The sequence below is a fragment of the Camelus bactrianus genome, chromosome 36, assembly GCF_048773025.1.
Source record: "Camelus bactrianus isolate YW-2024 breed Bactrian camel chromosome 36, ASM4877302v1, whole genome shotgun sequence".
Classification (NCBI taxonomy): domain Eukaryota; kingdom Metazoa; phylum Chordata; class Mammalia; order Artiodactyla; family Camelidae; genus Camelus; species Camelus bactrianus.
The window spans coordinates 1,257,095-1,278,341 of NC_133574.1; the positions used below are offsets into that span (position 1 = coordinate 1,257,095).

Here is a 21,247-nt window from a genome sequence, read left to right on the forward strand (position 1 = left end):
GCATCCGCGGGAAGTCCGCCCGTTTTGAAGCGCAGGGGCCGTCGTGCGGGGCGGGCCCGGCAGGGCGGTCACCTCACGGCTCGGGCGGCGCGGCCGCGGGGCGCCGCTCCCTCCCTCCCTCCCCGCCCCGCCCCGCCCCGCCCCGGGAGGCCCGGGGGACACAGGGGACCCGCCGCGCCCGCGCCGCGCCGACGCCGCCTCACCTGACGGAGGCGCCAGCACCGCCGAGGCGGAGAGCAGGAGGACGACCGCCGCCGGCGAAAGCGGAGAGCCCGCGGCCCGGGCCCGCCGCCAGCCCCGCCGCGCCCGGCCGGGGGCCGAGGCCGCCATCCACACGCCGCCGCCGCCGCCGCCTGCCCACCGTCAGCGCAGAAGGTCGTTAGGCGGCGCGCGCCCACCGCCCGCCGGAAGTCGGCGCGGAGGACCGGAAGTCGGCGGGCTAGGGCGGAAGGCCAGAAGGACCGCCCAGTTCCGCCCGGCCGGGGGCGGGGCAGTGCGGCCGGAGGAGAGGCGCGCGTGCCGGGCAGCCGCCGCCGCTCGGGGACGCCTGGGGCGCACGGGCGCCGGGGAGCAGGTTCTGCAGCCGGAGAAGAGGGCTTGGCCCTCGGGGGGCCCGCGTCGCGGGGCGGGGCGGGCGTGTGGAGCCCGCGCGCGGGCCGAGCGCCCGGGCCGAGCGCCCGGCGCGGCCTGGGGCCGGGCTGGGGAGGCCCGGCGCCCGGAGACGCGGACCGCCCCGACCTCCCCGCCGCGCTCCGCCCGGAGGGTCGCCCGGCCCCGCGCGCGCGGGTAGCCGGAGCGGCTCGGGGAGGAGCAGCCCGCCTGTGTGCGGCTGGGAGAGTTCACCGCGTGTGGACACTGCACACCCGGTGCTCGGGGCCCGGCCGAGGACGGTGCGCCCTGCCGCCTTCGGGAGGAAGGAGCGGGCGGCCTCCAGCCGGCGGGCCCCCGCCTGCGTGGGCCCGGGTCTCAGGGAGTTGGCGCCGTTAGGAGCGGGCGGGCCCCGCCCCGGAGGGCGTCGCCCGTGCTGCCCTGGTGGACGCGCTGGGCGCCCGGTCGGCCAAGCTGGGGCCCGGTCGGCTTTGCAACCGTTTTAACCTCAGCCTCGTAGGGTGGCTTCTGGTATACTGCAGGCATTCGGATAGTCCACAATTTAAAAAAAGGAAGGGAAAGGGGAGGAAAAAGGAAAGAAGGAAAGGGAAAAGGGGGGGGGAAGGGAGGAGACAAAAGGAAAAAAGGGAAAGAAAGAGAAAGGAAGGAAAAAAGGGAAGGGAAGAGAGAAAGAAAAGGAAAAAAGGGAAAGGAAGAGAGGAAGGAAAAGACGGAAGGGAAGAGAGAAAAGGAAAAAGGGAAGAAAGAAAAGGAAAAAAGAGAAGGGGAAGGGAAGAGACAAAAAAGGAAAAGGAAAAAAGGGAAGGGAAGAGAGAAAGAAAGAAGGAAAAAGGCAAGAAAGAAAAGGAAGAAAGAGAAGGGGAAGGGAAGAGAAAAGGAAAGAAAAGGAAAAAAGAGAAAGAAGGGGAAGGGAAGAGACACAAAGAAAGAGGGAAAAAAGGAAAAAAGGGAAGGGAAGAGAGAAGGAAAGGGCCCACCTGGTGGGACCAGGATGAAGGCCTTTCTTAAGGGTTATGTAAATACCCTAGGAAATCCTTAGTTCTTATTAACAAAGTAAATTGAAATTTCTGCATTTCCCTTGTGGTTTTTTTTTGGCTACAATTATACATGTGTTAATTAGTAAGATGTATACAGTACAGTTTATTGCACTGAGTAGATTTACTCCTTCAGGACTTCTAATCTACATAAAGTTCTGCATTAATTTAGCTTGTTCCCGCGTGTTTAATAAAGAGAGACCTGGAGGGCTTCGATCCAGCTGGCACTTTGGCCAAGGTCTTGCTGTTCCTCTACACCTGGTAAACATATCTATTTACTGAATAGTGCCCAGTCACTACATTTGTCTAGGCACATATTCTACTACAACTTTTAATTTTTATAAGCAAGTAAACCTGCATGATACGATTTTTACCAAATCAGTGTTGAACTGTGGGCTTCTAGTGAATAAAGGGTACAGGGGACAATTCAGGCCGTGCTAAATCCTGAGGCCTTTGTTTTCTGTCACCAAGAATTGGCTTCAGTTCATCAGTCCATCCCCCCCCCCCCCCCAGCCTGGGTCTGCTGTGCAAATTCCAAATAGTCAACCTGAGAATAGGAAGTAATATTGGCGACCTCAGTTAATGGGTGGTGTGAGTCCGAAGGGGGAAAACTTATGGCTGAAAATCAGAAAGTAGGTCTGCATTCATGTTTGCATTTTGCACTCCAGCAGGGATGCTGTGAGCCATTGCACCCAAATGCTATGGCCTGGAGTTCCTTCGGTAGCAGTTTTCAAGCAAGACCAAGTTAATCTAGTTGAAATGAGCTTTTAAGTGGACAGTATATTGATCTCTCTCTCTTTTTTATTTTTTTTCCACATGTGAGCTAATGGCTGCTACGTGCTGCAGTTTCCTGAAATGACTTAGGGACCTCCTTGCTCTCACTCTGGACGTCAGTCAGGGTAGCAAAAAGATAAGTAAGGACAGTTTAGGGCACGTGAACAGTGAGTCTGTACTTTGACTATAAACTGCAAAGTACTTCCCTTAAAAATTAGATTCACTAGTTTAACCATTGTATAATACACCTTCATTTTTTTGCCTTGCATTTAAATGTACATTTATTTAGGTAGTGTGTTTTGTGATTTATTATAAGGTAAATAACTAATTACAGTCAGATACATTTTAAAAAATATATTGTCACGCGGTTAACTGCTTTAACTTAGACTCTTTGCCGACTCTCACTTGCCCATGAAATACCACCTTAGGGGAAAATTTAAAAAATTACACTTGCACGGTTTCCCTGAGCGTTGGTGAGGAGACCGTCATGGGGGTGGCACCCACAAAACTGCTTTGTTCTTCCTAAGAATTAAATTATGATGTACGTAATAAATGGTCCAGTGTGGTACAGTTCTAGCCGTTGCCAAGCAACAGGGACTCTTGTTTGTTTTGTTTCTGTTCTGGTCCCTATTAAGGACCTGTCGTTTCTTTGGTGCAGGAAAAATACCTTAAAAATTAAAAGAAAAAAAAAAAGCAACCTACTCTATTGATATTTAGAAAGCCAGATCGAAAACTATATTAGATTAACCCATCCTCCTTGATGATTGGAAATCCAGGAGTTTTATAGTTAAAGGGAAAGGGGACACCAGAAGACTTAATACACAGTCACGCAGAGTTTTAAAGAGGAAAGCCATGGCCCTGGATTGGCAGCACGCGCCTGGAAAGATAAGCATCGCTGAACGGTCCTTCCTTTCCGGAGCGAAGGCTGTTGAGAACAGAGATTACCCACACTACTGTCAGCTCTTAAGGAAAATGAACATGCCTTTTGTGAGAGGGGTTGAGGACAGACACGACTGCGGCAGGATTGAGAAGAAGGGCAGCCCAGCTTTCCTCAAGTTCCAGCCCCACCCGCCTTCCGTGCTGCCGGACTACCATTTGCATTACCCTCACCCGCCGCCGCCCAGCCCGGGTTACCCGCTGTTTCCCCTGCGGGATGATGTCCCCCTGGGGGATCCCTGCTCGGGGTTTCTGAGTCCTGGTGGCGACGCCGAGTTAAGGCCTGGCGTTGGCAGGAGCGTCCCAAGCCTGGCAGACGTCAGCGACGTGAAGCCCCAGCATCGCGTCCCCAGGCCGGACACGGGATTTCAGACGACGCTGAAAAGGGAAAAAGTTTTATTGGAAGAGCTGCAGCAGGACAGGAGGTGGAATTCCAGGGCAGTACCAGACGTCTCCATCAGAGCAAGCCTTGGAGGTAAAGAGACTGACCTGGGTTTTGCTACTTGTAAACACCCAGACCAGGGAGGAGGGTGTGGATCCAAGATTCAGGATGCGGCCGTTAACGTAAAACTGCCAAGAACCGGAGAAGGAATTCTTGTTTTTAAACCACAGATTGTAGGGGGAAAAGGAGGAGGAATGGTAAGCCTTTTATGAACCTATTTGTAGCAGAATATTGGTTTTCGTGAGTGTAAGTGATCAACACGAAGTGTGTATCGGATAACTTAGTCTAAACGTGGAAACAACCTAATTTCACCACAAGGGGATTTATGTTTGATTTTAATAATTGTGTATCATGCCTCCTTAGCTGTCCGTCTCCCTTGAAAGAATAAATCGGCTGGTGATTATGAACGAGTTAGGTTCCAGGGCCTGAGACGGAAGGGGGAGGTCGTCGGAAGTAAATTGCTGGGGTCTCGTAAAAACAGCAGCTGAAGGATGGGTGGGTAAGCGCAGCGCAGCCCTGGGCGCAGGGTTGATAACCGCTGCCTGAGAGCTGCCCCTTGCGGGGGTCTCTGTAAGGACCCCCGGGGGTGTCACAGGCCTGGCCCGGAGGCGGCGGGAAACGCTTCCAAAGCAAAGCCCCAGGCAGCGTGCCTGTTAGAAACGTGTCTGGCAGGCGGGGGGCGACAGGTGATGAACCTGTGCTGGCCAGGTGCTGGAGGAACAGACGCGGAGCTGGCCTCCTCCGCAGTGAGAGGCCGCGCCCGCCTCCACCCCCTTCAGCACCCCGCCAGGCCCGACGGGCCCACGAGGGGAGCAGCAGTTGGCATCCCCACTTTTTGGAGCAGTGGGGATCCGTGGTTCCTGCCACTCCTCCGAGAAGAGAGGCCATCGGCACTTGGGGCCAGGAAGGGGGTAGGAATAAAGGCAGGGGTCGTAGGAATGAAAAACCCCACCAGACAATGGTCCCCATCCCCACGCTCCAGATACCCAACCTTTGAACGAGAAGGAACAACTTGCTAAGAGATGAGCACAGAATAAGAGTTAACGCTTTTAATAGACCTCCAGCAGGTGGTCTCCGGGAAATTCCTTAGTTTGGAATTTTCAAATAAATAATATAGCTGAGGTTCAGCGACCTATTTTAAGAAATACTTTATAATCCAGCGGCAATGCCGTCGAGGGACATACGGTACCACTGAGAAGCAAGTGCAATTCATGCTGAGGGAGCCCTTGGTGAGTTCAGGTCCGTCTGGCAGATACAGGACGTTTTTCGTCGATGCTGAGCTACCGACCAACTTCCGAACCTGTCAGGAAGGGAGCTCGAGCTCAGCCTTTCACTAAGGTTTCCATGGACTGTAATCGTCGTTTCAAGAACACATCTTTAAAGAATGCAACGCATTTTCCACTGGAGTCCATTTTAGACCAGGGTGTCACTTTGTAAGCAGCAAATCCCAGCCTCGTCCGATGTTCAAGGGCAAACTTGTTGGTTTGTTTTTGTGAGTTTTTCCAAGGGTGGACTGAAAAAAATGATTCCAGCAAGTTAGAGGTTGCAGAAATCATTTCTTGAAGCTAACTTATGGATAGAACTTATTATCTTAGTGTCAACTTTAAAGTATTAACTTAGGGTTAACAGGCATTACGCCTGCAGGTTAGAACCAAGTATAGAGTTCGTCCAGCCTCTGTTTCACTGCCTAGGTCAGGACAACAGAATCCACTCAAATCCTAGCAGAAAGCTTCCTGTCTAATGTAATTCGTGTAAAAATATTTACGACAAGGGAACGAGCCAGTAACGTTTGTTAGATGTGGGAGCGAACCAGTAACGTTTGTTACGAAGCCTGCAATTTTCACTTCCTTTGTGCATAAATTCTCTTATAAAATCGTAAGAATTCAATGAATCAAGATGGTTAAAATACGTGGCACAATTTGTGGAAGCTGGTAAAGCATTTAATCAGTCGTAGCTGTTAACTAGCCCTACCTGCAGTGCAGGGATTGGGTTCAATGTCGTTTCCCCTGGGCCTCCAGGGGTGTTGAGGATTCTGGAAATAATCATTAAGTATAAGTGATAAGTGTGTACAGTTTTTAGCCAGACCTAAATACGCATAGTTTCTCGTACATTCTGATAAAAAAAAAAAAAAGACAGGCTGTTTTCTCAGAATGAAGTACGTCACACACCAGCGTGCTTGTCAGTGGGCTTATGTAAATGTCAAAACATGATCCTAAGAATAAAAAAAATAAATAAAAATAAAAAACCATGATCCTAAGAGATTGCATTGCTGACGTCCACGCAGCCACCAAGCCCAGCTCACCTCACCTCTGCTTAGACGTCTCTGTGCTGCCCCCCCCCCGTCTCCCAAACTGTAACTTTTTAGTTCATCTTTTGCTGAGTTAGACTAATTCATGGGGCAGAGCTAAAAAGCAGGGGCCAGAGTCACAAGCCCCCGTGGAGTAGGGGAAGGACGTCTGTGGTCCAAGAGTCATCCTCACTGACACTCGTCCCCAGTCCAGACCAGAGGCATCGGCCAAAGTTGTCAGTCTCTCCGATTAAACCTTGCCCAGGGCGGTCTGTCTGGAGCTTAGGTCCGTGGCCGCTTGGCCCTGACTTTGGCCTGCCTCTTGTTCATCTTCCGCCATCGCCTGCAGTCTCACGATGCAGCCGTGCGCATCCTTGGGTCAGTCCTCATGAGGACTGTGATGTTGCTGTCACAGGGCAGGCCTACCGTCCGCACACCGTTCGTGAGCATCTCAAAACCAGGAAACCTGTTTTCCGTCTTCATGCGTCATCTGCTTCCCTTTGTCGTGCAGTAAATACTTGTTTAAGGCAACCTTCACATTTTGTAGTCTGTTGTATCAGCAGGTGAGTCGCTACATAGTAAACTCTGTGTCTCGCCAGCCCCAACACATCCACACACACACACACACACACGCAGATTCACGGCACCCAACAGGTCTCTTCCATTAACGCGTAATAAACAACAAATAATTCTGCACTATTGCAATTACCCCAACACGTAAGTTCCAGAGCTATTCTGTTCTCTCTGCTGAGACAAGCTGTCAGATAGTCCCTTGAAAAATCAATTAGCACCACGCAGTTTAGCTTTCTGGTGGGAGAAGGAATTCCTGCTGCATTTTGTGTGTATGCATCCCAAACACGTGCACCTTTGTTTTCAGGTTGGACGAGCCCCGTGAAGGTCACTCCGCTGCAGCCTCTTCGTGAAGGATGCTCAGTAAATCACACATACACGTTTGATGAGGACGCAGCGCCTACAGTAAGGTTTTCTTTCCAGATGGTGTTGTGTTTGTAACCAGTTTGTGTCATTGTCTGTGTATTTGGTATTTTATGCCCTGTAAAAAATAGCTGCCATTTACAAAGTACTTCTTACGTGCCCGGCACTGTGGGAAACCTCGCTGTCATTGTGTATCGTGTCCCAACAACGTTGTGAAACAGGAGTGAGTGGCAGGTGATGGTGGGACCCAACCCAGGCCCCCTTTGCTGACCAGTGCGCCTTCCCCGGTGGCCGTGAGCAATGGCCACCAAGTGTGTGACGGCCACCCGCAGGAGGACAGCTCCCTCCCACACCGTCCCCCTCAGAACCTGGCCAGTGACTGACACCCTCGAGGAAACAGATTCAGGCCAGTCTTTAGCTGAAACCACGTTCCCGTGTTATCTTTTCCCCGTCCTATCCTCCGCTTCACCTCGAGCACGCCCACCGGGCATTAAATGAACAAAAGCTGTGTTCCAGGCCCTGCTTCCAGGCAAGACGGTGGTGTTAGCCCCATAGTATTTGAGGAAGCTGAAGCCGAGGGATGTCAAGGAACTGGCTTTTGACCACCAAGATAGTAAATATCAAATCAGACATTAAACATAGATGTATTTCTGGATTGAAGGATTATGTTATTAACCATTATCCCACGTGGATTTTATAGACTAAACCCTTGGTGTTTGAATTACTTGAAGACTTCCCAGGGGTACGTGGGTATGACGAGTTTGGTTTTTTATTTTTAAAGAACATCTTTATTGAGATACATTTTGCATACCATAAAATTTACCCACTTGAAGTGTTCAGTTCAGTAGTTTTAGGCTATTTACAGAATTGTACAGCCATCACCACAGTCTGATTTTTGATCATTTTCATCACCCCAAAAAGAAACCCCGTGAAGATACGGATGCTTTCAAAATCAGTTTCCACTTCTGTTACTCTTACATGACCTCCTTCTTGAAGTTGATCTGCCTGATAATTCATCTGCAGTTAGACACTCAGATGTTTTGAAATGCTCAAAAAGTAAAAAAGATGAGCTCACAATTTTTGTAAATAAATTAGAAATTAGAAAATGGAAAATTAGGAAATTGGGAGGGGGGGGAGTAGTTCCAGAACTGAAAAATACAGTAAACAAGGAACAGGAAGTGGGGTGCAGCAGCAGACGAGGCAGTTAAAGCAAGAATTGGGGAAATGGTTGATGAAAGAGAAGAAGCTACACAAATTTACAGAAACATGGAAAGTGCCTCAGTGAGAGTAAGAAACATGGACAATACGGCAAAAAGAAGAACATATGTTTATTTGAAATCCCAGATGTGCAAAAGAACAGGACAGAAGCGATATGTGGAGACACACTTGGTACCCCCGCTGCTGTGTTTATTTCTGGGGGCTCCCCGAGGCGTCCCCACACGTTTTCTGCTGCACATTCAGGATTACTCACGGTTCCACGCCAAGTGAGCCAGACGTGACCCCCACAGCAGGAGTCTCGGGAGACAAAGCCCGGACGACACAGAGATGCAAAGAAGCAGGATGTTTCTGAAAGTTACTTTTCACGTTGTTTACTGCAGTGTTTGGAACCCAGGCATCAGTTGTCCGCTATTGTTAGGTTTTGTGGAAATGAAGAAATTCTAGGGAACTGAGGAATTCATGACAATGATGCTGATGGAGGGTCTTCCTGTGAATAATGCCGAGGTGTCAGGATGTAAAGGAGGAACCCTTCAGTGTCGTTCTTAAGACTCGATATGGTGGAATAAAACAGTGCAATTAACAAGCTGACGTAACAGACATAGTTAAATAAATTCTTTTGCAAGGACCGTTAATAAAAATGACCACAGACTATGCCATAAAACAAGTGTAAATTTTTTTTTCCAAATGTTTCAATCATACGGAGCAGATTCTTTGTCCACGAGACAATTATGACAGATCACAACATCTGGGAAATTGTGTGCTTAGAAATGGGCACCTATACTTACGAATGAGCTTCGGGCCAAAGAAATCCTAAAGTAGAAACGAGAAAACATCTTGAACTAAATAATAATAAAATTATTAATAGCCATGTGTGTGAAAATTGCAACTATAATGACACCCTGGGGAAAACGCATAATCTTAATATTTTATAACAGAAGAAAACCTGAAAATTTTCAGAACTGAGCAAGTATCCATCTCAAAAAGTGAGAAAAACATGGCGAAATTTTTTTTTTTTTTTTAGGGAGGGAGGAAACGGTAAAGATAAAATAAGAAATGAAGGAAATGGAAAATAAACATATTTTAAAAGACTACCAGAGCCACAGGTTAGCTCACTGAGAAGAAAATTGACACATACCTGCCAATGCTGATAAGAAGAACAAAAAAAAGAAACAAAAAAAGAAAAAAAAATATGACTTTAGGGGAGCCAGATGCAATGGTGGCCGCATACAGCTATGCTTCCCCACATGCCTGAAAAAAAATGCCGAACAAGACAAGACGTAGCATATGAAAACTGTGCCACAAACATAGCTAGAAGACAGAGAAACCCTAAACTTCAAATTACTGCAAGTTTAAAAAAAAAGGAAATATAAAATCGTAACAAGTCAAGTCTCAAACTTTCAACAGAAATATTATTATGATTGTTGTTTTTTGGTAAATGAGAGCAGTATTGGAAAACTGGTAGACAGAAGCCAGCCTAAACTTGGTTAAAAAAAAAAAAAACACTGATAGAGAGAGAAACAGACTCTAACTGTTCAGAGAAGGAGTGGAAACACGTGATTTGAATGTTTGAAAGGCGCTGATTGTGCAGGAGAAGAAGGTTAAACAGAAGGAGAGTCACGCTTTGGAGGCTGGGTGGTAGGTAAAGGGAAAAAAGAAAAAGGAACAGTTAAGATCCTGAAAGACTGAAAAATTAATTAATGGGGGTTACATGACTTCCCTGGTGGCAGTCATCTAAGATAAGGGAAAAATGTTATTAAAGAAACTGTACTTGGCGGCCCTGGCAGAAGAGGGCGCCACTGAGCTATGGACGTGTAAACCACAGCACGTTCACAGAACGAAGGCAGAACACAGAGTAGGTCTGCAAAGAAACTGAAAACAAGACTCGAAATACTTTAGTAAAGGCTCTCCACCCCCAACCAACTATAAAGCAGGAGAAAAGTGCAATATAACACTCCAGAGTGAATTAGTATATTTTCAAACAAGCATTTGGGGATATGGAAACCTGCCTTCAGACAGAATTTCAACAATTAACTACTAATACAGTTGTAGGTGAAAGAAAATTCATTCAGAAATTAAGACTTAATTACATGATGTCCCAAGGGAGGGAGACTGAAGTGAAAATTTAATGAGGGATCCTGAGGTTTAAAGACAAGACAATAAAAAGAAAAAAGCTACAAAATGAACAGTGTAATAAACTCCGAAAAAGCACAAAAAAGAGAAAAAAACGATAAGAGAAAAAATTAATCGGGGGGGGTGGAGGGTAGAGCTCAGTAGCAGAGCACGTGCTTAGCATGCACAAGTTCCTGGGTTCAGTCCCCAGCCCCTCCATCAAAATACATAAATTAATGCCTAATTACACCTCCCCCAAAAACAAAGCAAAAAAAAAAAAAAGATTTTAAGTTAAAAACAATCAATGAAGTAGAGGAGATGGAGTGTCGCACGCTCAACGTACCTTCTTGCTCTAAACAAACAGAAAGCTGAGCAAACTATTATCTGGACTGAAGGCTCAATGTTTTTCAGAAATTTAGACTTTTCTAAGTTGACTTCCAGTTTCAGGGCAATTCCAGCCAATATCCTAGCTGTGTTTTTGTGGAAATGGAAATTTTCTTTATAGAGTCAGAATAAACCAAGACTATTCTTAAGAAGAGGGAAAAATGAATATTTATTAGTAATAAAAACTCTCAACAGATTAGGGAACTTCCCCAACCTGATATAAGGTATCTATGAAGAACTAAGGCTAAATTAATGATGAAAGTTTCAATTTTTCTTCTGTAAAACCAGGAAAAAGACAAAAATATCTGCTTAACACTTTAATTTTCTACCTGATGGAGGTGATGGCTATTCCAGTGAGGTAAAGGAACGAAGTCATAAATAATTGAAAAGGAAGCAATGAATCCATCTCTACACAGAGATGACCTAATATTTGTAGAAAATCCTCAGGTACTTACAAAACAGCTACTAAATGTAATAGTTGAATTTATTTAAAGTCATAGGTTTATTGCTAATACGCAAAAACCAGTTGCATTTTCACATATCAGAAGCAAACAATTAAAAAATGAAATTGTGAAAGTCTGTTTACAAGCGTTAAAACCAGCATACAACGTAATGAAACACATGCACATTTTCCTCACCGACAACCACAGTACGTTACTGGATGAAATAAGTTAAAGACCTTAAATAAATGGAAAACAAACCCGATTCATGGGCTGAAAGACTTATTCTGGCTAATATGTTAATGGTTGCCCAGTTGATCTACAGGTAGTTTCAACGCAAACTCCATCAAAAATCCAAAGAGGCGCTTTTGAAGAAACTGGCAAACTAATTATAAAATCTGTGTAAAATGGAAACCTGAAAAAGCTAAACCAAGTTTGAATAAAAAGAATAAAGTTGGAGCATTTTGCCGTCTGATTTCAAGCCTTCCTATAAAGTTACAATAATCAGTACCAGTTGGCAAAATGATGGACAGGGTAATGGGACATAAAATAGAGCCACTTACATACCCATTTGATTTTTCTAATATGCCAAGGCATTTTAGTAAAGAAGGGAAAGTCTTTTAACATATTACTGAACAGCCGGATATCCTATGGGGAAAAAAACCAAGCTTCACTGCAGAAACATCTACAAAAAATTAACCTCAGAATGGATAATGGGCCTCGGTATAACATTAAGATGATAAAACTGCTGGAAATATTTAGATTTTCAAAACGCATCATTAAGAAAAAGAGGCAGCAAGCCACCCAAAGGGCAAATATTCTGTAAATTTTAACTTAATCACCAGGAGAATGTAAATTTGCCAGACAACAGAGGAAGGTAGGAAAGCGTTTAATCTGGTTGATCCAAGAGATGCTGTGAAAGAAGGACACTGGAGAGGAAGAAAAGAAAGCATGGTGAATAGAGAGCGTTAACAATTCCCTTTTATATCTAATCGCTTTTAACGTACTGTTCACCCCTTCTAGGATGATGGAGAGCTGCTTTTACAGCCAAACAAGAAATCTAATGCCAAAAGCTCATTTTACAAGTCCTCTACACAAAAGTAAGCATGGGTTTCCCCGTAGAATTTGATTTAAAGATGTGTTTAAGAACACCTCCCCTTTGTGTCCACAATATCCTGGGTCCTGTGAGGAATTCAAAGAACATCAGACACCGGTCTTTACTCACTTACACGATGGCTAGAAATAAGCAGCTCAGGGAGGAAGACCTACATTTACTAGCTGCAGGCCGGCTTCACATTTCCAATGGCAGCTCCAGCTACGTTTTTATGAAACACACACGTGCATAAATATTACCCCGAAAGGTCAGCAAAAACATAAAGACGTATATGATGCAGAGATGCAATTCAGAATCTTAGAACAATTTTAGAAAAGAGCATGTATTCGTAAGTCTTGGGTTCTAGTTAAATTTTGCTAAGGAATTTTTTTTTTTTTGGTCTGTTCTGTGCATATTAGACTGTAATTTTTCTTGCAACTTTTTTCACAGTTTGGCAACAGGATTCTTTTGTCCTCAAATGTGTCATTTGGGTAACATGACATTATTTCTTCCTTAAATTTGACTTTGGCATCCTCCAATAATTTGGGCCCTCAGTTTTTCTCATCTTAAAAATGAAGGATTGTAACTGAAAGGCCTTGAAAGTCCTGTCTGGTTTTTCAGCTCATTCCCTGTTGTATTCTTATCTCGGTTTTTAGCAGGAAAACATTCCAGTGGTCATTTTAGAAACAGTTAATAATGAGTTGGTTAAATTTATTCTTTACTCAGAATACAGTAGTCGTTTTTACAGAACAAAGTGTGAAATTATGCCATTTACTCGTCTCTTTTTAAAGTAGTTTATAAAAGTTTTCTTGGTGAAAAAACTTGTGTAACTGCTATGGAAAGTCCATGAAATACTCATGAAATACACAAGGCTGAGAGGTAACTTGCCTTTCAAGCTCTGGTTCAACTCAGAGATTAACTTCTTAATACAAACTAGTTAAATGTGTCAAAAGAATAATGCAGCATTTAAGCCTTGAGCACAATTAATTACATTTTATTAGGTTTTGCTTTTCCTTAGGATACTGGTTTCAGAATGAGCAACATTCAAAATCTATACACAACAGTGAAAACAAGGTGGACCCATCACTGTGCTATTTACTGTTACTAATATTATTTTATTGAATCCTTACAACATTACTGTGGAAACTATAATTTTAATTTTAGTCTGTATTCATTCCTCTTATCCTAAGCACCTAGCACAGTGCTTGAAATATAGTAATCACTCAGTAAATATTTTCTGAGAGACTGAAGGTCACAAACAGACTTTGACTAACCCTGAGATTGTTTGGAAGGTAGTGGCTTGATCAAAAGATCAGCAACAGCACCACCTTTGGGTGGGGCAGGAGGGGGATCCCCGTGTCCAGGCAGCAGGAAACAGGGCCCGTGTTCACTGGTCCCGTCAGAGGAGTCTCTGAAAGGCGGGATTGTTGGTTTTTTAATTTGCGACCAAACCGGAGTGCGTTTCACTGCATCTGTCATGTACGTCCGTCAAAAAAGAACAGCCCTCAAAACTCTAAACACAAGAGGATCCCTTAAGATTCAAGTCCTTACGTATGTGATGATTGCATTTGCTAAGATGCTTGGGGTCCTCGCTCCACACTCATGACTTTATAACCTTGGCTACACGTGTGTGGAACAGTGGGCATCCTTCAGACTCTTCACAGGCAGATAATCAACATCTGAGACCTGGCCTCCACCATCAGTAGCCGAGTGACCATAAGCCAACGAGTTCAATTTTCTCAGCCTTAATTTATTTGTGAATCAGTGGTCTTCCTGCCCTACTGCAAAGGCCAAATTAATTTTGTTTTTGAAAAGTGTAAGATGTATGTAAGTCTACGCGTTGGGGTTCTAGTGCTGTAGCAGATTGCCACACACATGGCAGCTTTAAAGTGCACTCATTTATTGTCTCAGAGTCCCACAGGTCAGAGTGCAGGCACGTCCCAGCTGGGCTCCATGCAATGGGTCCCTCAGGCTGGAATCAGAGTGTCAGCTGTCGTCCTCATCTTCCAGGGTCATCCCGATTGTTGGCAGACTCCAGCTCAGTGAAGCTGAGGGACTCGCGGGCTCTGTTTAAGGATAACAGAAGAGTGTCTGCTGCTGGTTGCTTTTTTGCCTCATTTTAGGGCTCAGCTGCTTAGATCAGACCCACTTAGGATAGTCTGCCTTTCGAGCAACTCAAGTTCAGCTGATTAGGAACCACAATTACAAACACACAAAACCATTTACTATGTAAAATTGCCATGGACACTGTCATGAGAGTGACATCCTATCATAGTCATTTGCTCTGCACACACCTGAGGGGAGGTGATTACACACAGAACGCACACCAAGGGGCAGGAATCTTGGGGGTCATTGTCGAATTCTGCCTACCACAGAAAATGATCTTGTGAAGAACTGTACCAGTTGAATATGTGGTTTTTCTCACAATGTGTGTCATGATTTAATAATTTCCTAGAGCTTACGAAGTGGTCCCTTGGGACAAGATGATACCGCCAAAACTTGATCCAGAAGAAACAACAGTGGAAAAAGCTGCTGACCTCGTCTCACAGTGTTTTACACTGAAGAGATATGAACCATCTCCAGCAATAACTCAGGTCAGCAGTGAGTAACCTTAACTACACATGCAGAGTCCCTTCTACTGTATGACGTTACAGTTTTGCAACAACGCATTTGTTACTGCACCAACCTCCAAACTGTATGTCTCGGTAGTACTTCTTTTATTGTTAAGAATTATGGAAAGAACAAAGTGAATATATGCATTTATGGAAATTTTTATGAAAATGCCATAATCATAAAAGTCATCAATGTCCTTAAATACATTAATATCTATATTGAAATTTTAAAAGTTTCATTTAAAGATTACCTTTTCCTCAAGTCATTTGCAAAGACTTGATTTAAAAAATCTAAATGTCCATCGACAGATGACTGGATAAAGAAGCTGTTGTCTATTTATACAATGGAATACTACTCAGCCATGAAAAAGAATGAAGTAATGCCATTTGCAACAACATGGATGTCCCTGGAGAATGTCGTTATAAGTCAAGAAAGCCAGAAAGAGAAAGAAAAATACCATATGATGTCATTCATATGTGGAATCTAAAAAAAAAAAAAAAGACAAATTAACTTATGTATAAAACAGAAACAGACTCACAGGCATAAAATACAGACTTATGGTTACTGGGGGGAAGGGAGTGGGAACAGGTAAACAGGAGTGCAAGATTTGCAGATACTGACTGGTGTATATAAAATAGATAAACAAGTTTATACTGTATAGCACAGGGAAATATATTCAATATATTGTAGTAGCTCTTGGTGAAAAAGAATATGAAAACAAATATATGTATATTCATTTATGACTAAAAAACTGTGCTGTACACCAGAAATTGACACAATATTGTAAACTGACTATACCTCAATAAAAAAAAAGAAATTACAGTATCTTGTTAGTTAAATATCTGAAATTCGTTTTGGTGATGATTGCAGATGGTCGGTGGACTCTGGGACAGGTTTCAAACGAGATCTTTCTTGGCCCCAGTGAAACCAGTTAACTTGTAAGTTGTATCTGCTAACCTTGTCATTATCACTAGACTTCTCACGTCTTTATCGTAAGACTCTGCTGCTCTGGCCCTGGGCTACAGAAAGGGTGGGGCTGTTCCAGGGTCCTCAGACTTCCATCCCCTGGACTGGAATGAGAACCCAAATCCAGGTCCACACTCAGCATTGCCAGCTTTCTCTTGTCTTCTCTCAGCCCTTCCTAGAATTTAGACCATTAAATACACCACAACCATTTAAAAATAGGGAGTGTTTTATAAATAATTTGAGATGAAGAATTATAATGTTGTAAAATTCATGGACTTCAATGGATTGTACATTATTTTCTGTCAACTTTTGTACCATGGAGTTTTTTTGTGTTCTATTCATGCTAGAAACAATGACTGTGTTACTAATCTTCCCACACAAGTAATTTTGTGCATTTAGTCTAAAAAACTTGGTGTTTCTGTCTTTGAAAATGTCACAATTTTGTCTCTTTTTTTGGTTCTCATTTTAACCGACCATCCAGCCATCACCTCTGTTTTTATTTTTTTAATTTATTTTTGAATATTTCCTGTATAACAGTGTGTCAGTAAAAATGTGATATAATCTGTGTATCTACTTCCCAACTTCAAAAATAAACCATCATTAACACCAGGGAAGCCCTGAAGTACATCCCTCCACACAGGTGCCTCCCTAAGGGGTCACTGTCATTCTAGACTTGATGTTTCACATTTCCATGCACCCCTTTGATCCTTAAAACATACGTGTTATTCTTAACCGAGACATGGAACTGTGTTCCGTGTTTATCAGCTCATTATAAGTGACATCAAACATATATTTATCATCCAACTTAACATTTCTATTCAGTACTGTGTGCATGAGATTCACACATGCTGGCACCTCTCAGTGTTCATTTTCCCGGATGCACCAGCTTCCGTGAATGGATATACTGCAATCGATTCATCCAGTCTCATAACTTAAATTTTTTTCTATTCCAGTTGGAAACAGTGTCCCCGTGTCTTTATGCACCCAAGTATAAAACTCTTCCTGGGTTCTATATGCACACCCTCACAGCTACAATTGCTATGTCATGAGGTGTGCACTCTATTTATGTCCTCAATGTGGTACGTCATTCTCCAGTTTTGCCAGTGGACTCAACCATCGGCAACGTGGGGTTCCCACTACCGCACATCGGGCCCAGCATGTGGAATCTTCGAATTAAAAAAAATTCCAATCTTAGACGTATGAAATTGTGCTTCATTATAATTTTAACTTACATTTACCTGGTGGCCAATAAGCATTTTTTTGGGTAAGTTATGACTTATTTGGGTGTTCATCTGTGTAACTTACCTGCTTTTATATTTTGCCCCTTTTGCAGTTAGTTTGGTGGTTTTTTATGTATTAATTGCAGAAATTCTTACGTCTGTTGTTCTGGATGGGAAGGGACAGACTGGGAGTTTGAGATTTGCAGATACTGACTGGTATACATAGAATAGATAAACAAGTTTACACTGTAGAGCACAGGGAAATACATTCAAGATGTTGTAGTAGCTCACTGTGAAAAAGAATATGAAAATGAATATATGTGTGCTCATGTATGACTGAAGCGTTGTGCTGCGCACCAGAAATTGACATGACATTGTAAACTGACTGTAACTCAATAAAAAAAATCACACAACACACACAAAAATCCTTTATTCATAATATGCATCAAAATATCTACTTCTAGTTGGTGACTTTCTCTTTTATGGTGCCCTTTGCTGAGCTGAAGTTTTGAATTTTAATATAACTGAATTCATCAACATCATCCTCTCTGTCTTGTTATTTTTGTGGAATTTTCAAAATAGATCTTCTCCCTCTCCAGAAGTAGTAAACATACTATTCCTCTTTACTTACTTTTTTCCTCTAAAAATTTCAAAACTTTGCTATGCACACTTACCTCTATAAACCACGTGAAATCCACTCTTGCTTTCGGTGTGACCCAGGGTTCCATTTCTCAGCACGGCAGGCAGTTATCCTGGTCCACTGTAATGAGCAGCCCCTTCTGAGTCATTGAATGAGTGCTTCATAGCCTATGGGTTGCAGCCCATTATTGGGGAGTCACAGTCAGCATTTTGTGAAAATTAAATAGAACAGAAAATCTAAGAATGCCTCACAGGGAACTTTAAACAGATACGTGTATTCTGCAGCAAATACTGTGGCCAGTTATGAAGAACAGCATGAGACAGACAGATAAAGCATAAGAAAAATGTAGGTGACCACAGTGAAGTTATGCCATCTTTTGTTCCCTGGAGTTTTCCCTGATTTTCTGGTTTGATGATGGTCAAATTGATCATTGCCTCAATAGGAGAGTTTTTAATCTTGCACATTTAATTTTATATTTACTTAATTCACAGTTAATTGCAGAGCAAATATGGGAGTTTTTTTAGTCTTAGCAAAATTAACACGTTTTTGACAAATTTCAATTATGGAAAAATAACATCAAAGATGACACTTTTAAAATCTTTCACACTTGTATGTATCACTTCAATAAAACCAGCATAAATTGCCCTTTAAACAAGGATTTTTTAAATTATTAGAAGGAAAAAGAACAACAAAGTGGAAACATGGAAAATTACAGTCAAGTTTAAATCCTGAATCTGAAACTGAGAATAGTGACAATGTTGAGAAAAAATACTAAGTTTCGTCAGCAAACAGATTCCATTGAGCCATATTCTAAAAGTAGCGTGTAAAATTCTTGATAAAGATTATTTAAAAAGATCATTTTGCCAAATATGTAGAATGATCTCAGTATAAATAGTAGATTCCAAAGTATAAATTGAATGGTAGTCATTTAATAAAAGATTAAAACATTCAAAAATATAAGATCCTTGTTAACCCAGCAAGCTGAAATTATTGGTAATCCTGTTCAAATGTCTGGTAAAAGAATAAAGATGTAAATTATTGACACTAACTCAATATTATGTGAGTGCTAATAAAAAAATGTCATCATCATCTTTTTATTTACGTATTGTGTGGTAGAATAGCACACAGCTCACCCGGTTTATACAGGTCCATGGCACTTACAGTTTCAGTGATTAATCATCCAATGAACTAAAGCTAAATGTCTGCGTTCTGCCCCATCTCCGAGCTCCTGAGGGTTCCACACACCCTGGTGCCTTCCTCTGTCAAATGTTGCTCCCATGAGCAACAAAACCTATGTGTGAATGCTTGTAACAGCTCCATTCACAGTCTTCAAGACCTAGAAACAACCAAGCCATCTTTTACCAGGGGCCGCTGGACAGAGGCACGAGGGCACACCCATGTGGTGGAATACTAGTCAGCCGTGAAAAAGGACAGGGGCGACACCAACAATGCAGGGGCATGTTAAATGCATTTTGCTCAGTGAAAGTGGTCAGACTCCAAAGGTCACATAGTGCACGATTGCATTTCCATGACATGCTGGAAAAGGCAAAACTCCAGAGATGGAGATAGATTGGTGGCTGCCAGGATTTGGGGGAAGGGGAAGATTTGACTACAGAGAGCCTGGAAAGGAAAATGTAGGGGATGGAACAGCTCTGTACAGATCTGTGGTGGTCTTTTTATTTGTCAAACCCTTAGAACTATACACTACAGGGAACAAACTTTACTAAATGCAAAGTAAAAAAATAAATGGATGGATGGATGGATAGATAAATTGATGGATGGATAGATAGATAAATGGATGGATGGATAGATAGATAAATAGATTGGATGGATGGATAGATAGGATGGCTGGATGGATGCATAGATAAGATGGATGGATGGATGGATGGATGGAAAGACAGATAAATAGATAGACAGATAGATAATCTACCAGGATGTTGGGAAAACCCAGGATGGAATGCAGACACGACTGACAAGTGTTTCTGTGTTACAAATGACGTAACTGTATTTAAGTGGATGGGGAGACGGGAGCGGTCCTAAATTAATTTGGACTTTCATACATTTGGAAACAGTATTTTGACCAAAAACTGTACGGCTAAAGACAAAAGGAACTATCTGCGAGCACCGTGCGCTGCTCAGTACGTGCGTTTCTCGCCAGGAAATGGCCGCAGTTGTAAAACTTCTTGCATGCATTCCAGGTTTGAGCAGAAAAGTTGACGGTCGGTAGGAGGCGGGTTTCGCACTGTCCAAGAAGGAAAGCGCAAGTAAATGGGGTGGGGGGAGGCTAAGCGTGGACCCTGCGGTGCTGGATGGGTTAGGAGAGGCCCCGCCAGCTTATATTTGCAGGCAGACCTCGTTTCACTGCGCTTGGCAGATACGACGTTATTTACAGACTGAAAGTTTGCAGCCGCCCTGCCTCGAGCAAGTCTGTCGGTGCCATTTTCCCAGCAGCCCTGGCTCACTCATGTCTCTGTGTCACATCTGGGTAGTTCTCCCAGTATTCCGAACTTCCCCATTATCATCGCATTTGTACTGGTGACCCGTGATCAGCGATGCTTGATATCGCTGTTGTGACAAGTGCACAGCCCACTGAAGGCCTACACGATGGTCAGATTGCTTAGCATTGAAGTATTGTTTAATTGAGGAATGTGCTTTTCCTTAGACATGACGTTCTTGCATGCTTAATAGACCCCCCTGTTGTACACACATAACTTTTATATGCACTGGGGAACCCAAAAATTGTGACTCCCTTTACTGCGGTGTTGGCGTTATTGCCGTGGTCTGGAAGTGAACCCACAACATCTCCGAGGCACCCCTTTACGTACATATGCAGAAAGTGGATACAAATCTCTGCAGATATGTGGGTAGACACGGGTGCGTGTCTACCCACATATTCCTAGTGCTGGCCACGGAGAGCACCTGGCGTTTAAATGCCATTCCACTTAAAAAACCACGTTGAGACCCTTGGAGAAGTGGCTGGTTCCAGGGTCGGAACAGGGAGAACACAGTCCGAATGCCCTGAGTACCTGCAATCTTGTGAGTTTCTGCATTTCCTTGGGCCACGGTGGTGGCTTCAGCTCCGGGGCATCCCTTTGTGTGGACATACTGGCTCTCCACCCTGGAGGACCACACCGGCTGGTCAGGGAGATCCAGTCAGACGTGAGCATCCTGTGTGTCTGAGAAAGGGGGAGGTCAGCTCTGCCAAGCATCGCCTGTTTGCTCACTGGGGACCCGGCACAGAAACGCCCGGGAGGAGGCGGCTTTGAAACGGAAGCGTCAGCAAAGACGTATGTGCCGTTGGTCGCTTGCCGTCAATTTGTTCTGCGCTTGACTTTCGTTTACAGCGATATCTTTCTCATTTCACTTTAGCTTTAGTTTTTTTTAATGCCTTTGCCAAATACGTACAAAAGTTTCAGAATTATTTGGGATCAGACTGTTGGCAAGATTTTAAAATTGCTACGAATCAGCGAGAGAAATAACGGAAATAATGTGACCCCCACGGGTCTTAAACCAAGGGGATGGATGCTAAAGGGAAACTCAAGTTTTCAC

The 21,247-nt window shown here is 43.8% G+C and overlaps 2 protein-coding genes across 7 annotated transcripts in view; one reads left to right on the top strand and one right to left on the bottom strand.

The window, feature by feature from the left end:
- ZPBP (zona pellucida binding protein) overlaps positions 1-428 on the bottom strand; it is a 47,587-nt gene extending 47,159 nt beyond the window's left edge. The window contains exon 1 of one of the 6 annotated variants that reach the window (XR_012504385.1): positions 204-426. Coding sequence is in view for 5 of the 6 variants with exons in the window: in XM_074358642.1 (XP_074214743.1) it covers positions 204-330 (127 nt within the window). In the remaining variant the exon portion in view is untranslated. Of the gene's footprint in view, positions 1-203 lie in introns of all 6 variants that reach the window. The other 5 variants (XM_074358642.1, XM_074358641.1, XM_074358640.1 and 2 more) reach the window with 5 other exon arrangements.
- Positions 429-431: 3 nt separating this feature from the next.
- Positions 432-21,247, top strand: part of SPMIP7 (sperm microtubule inner protein 7) — a 35,378-nt gene continuing 14,562 nt past the window's right edge. The window contains exons 1-5 of the mRNA XM_010950220.3: positions 432-3,828; positions 6,960-7,057; positions 12,190-12,266; positions 14,715-14,853; positions 15,743-15,810. Coding sequence (XP_010948522.2) covers positions 3,270-3,828; positions 6,960-7,057; positions 12,190-12,266; positions 14,715-14,853; positions 15,743-15,810 — 941 coding nt within the window. The 5' untranslated portion in view covers positions 432-3,269. The remainder of the gene's footprint in view (positions 3,829-6,959; positions 7,058-12,189; positions 12,267-14,714; positions 14,854-15,742; positions 15,811-21,247) is intronic.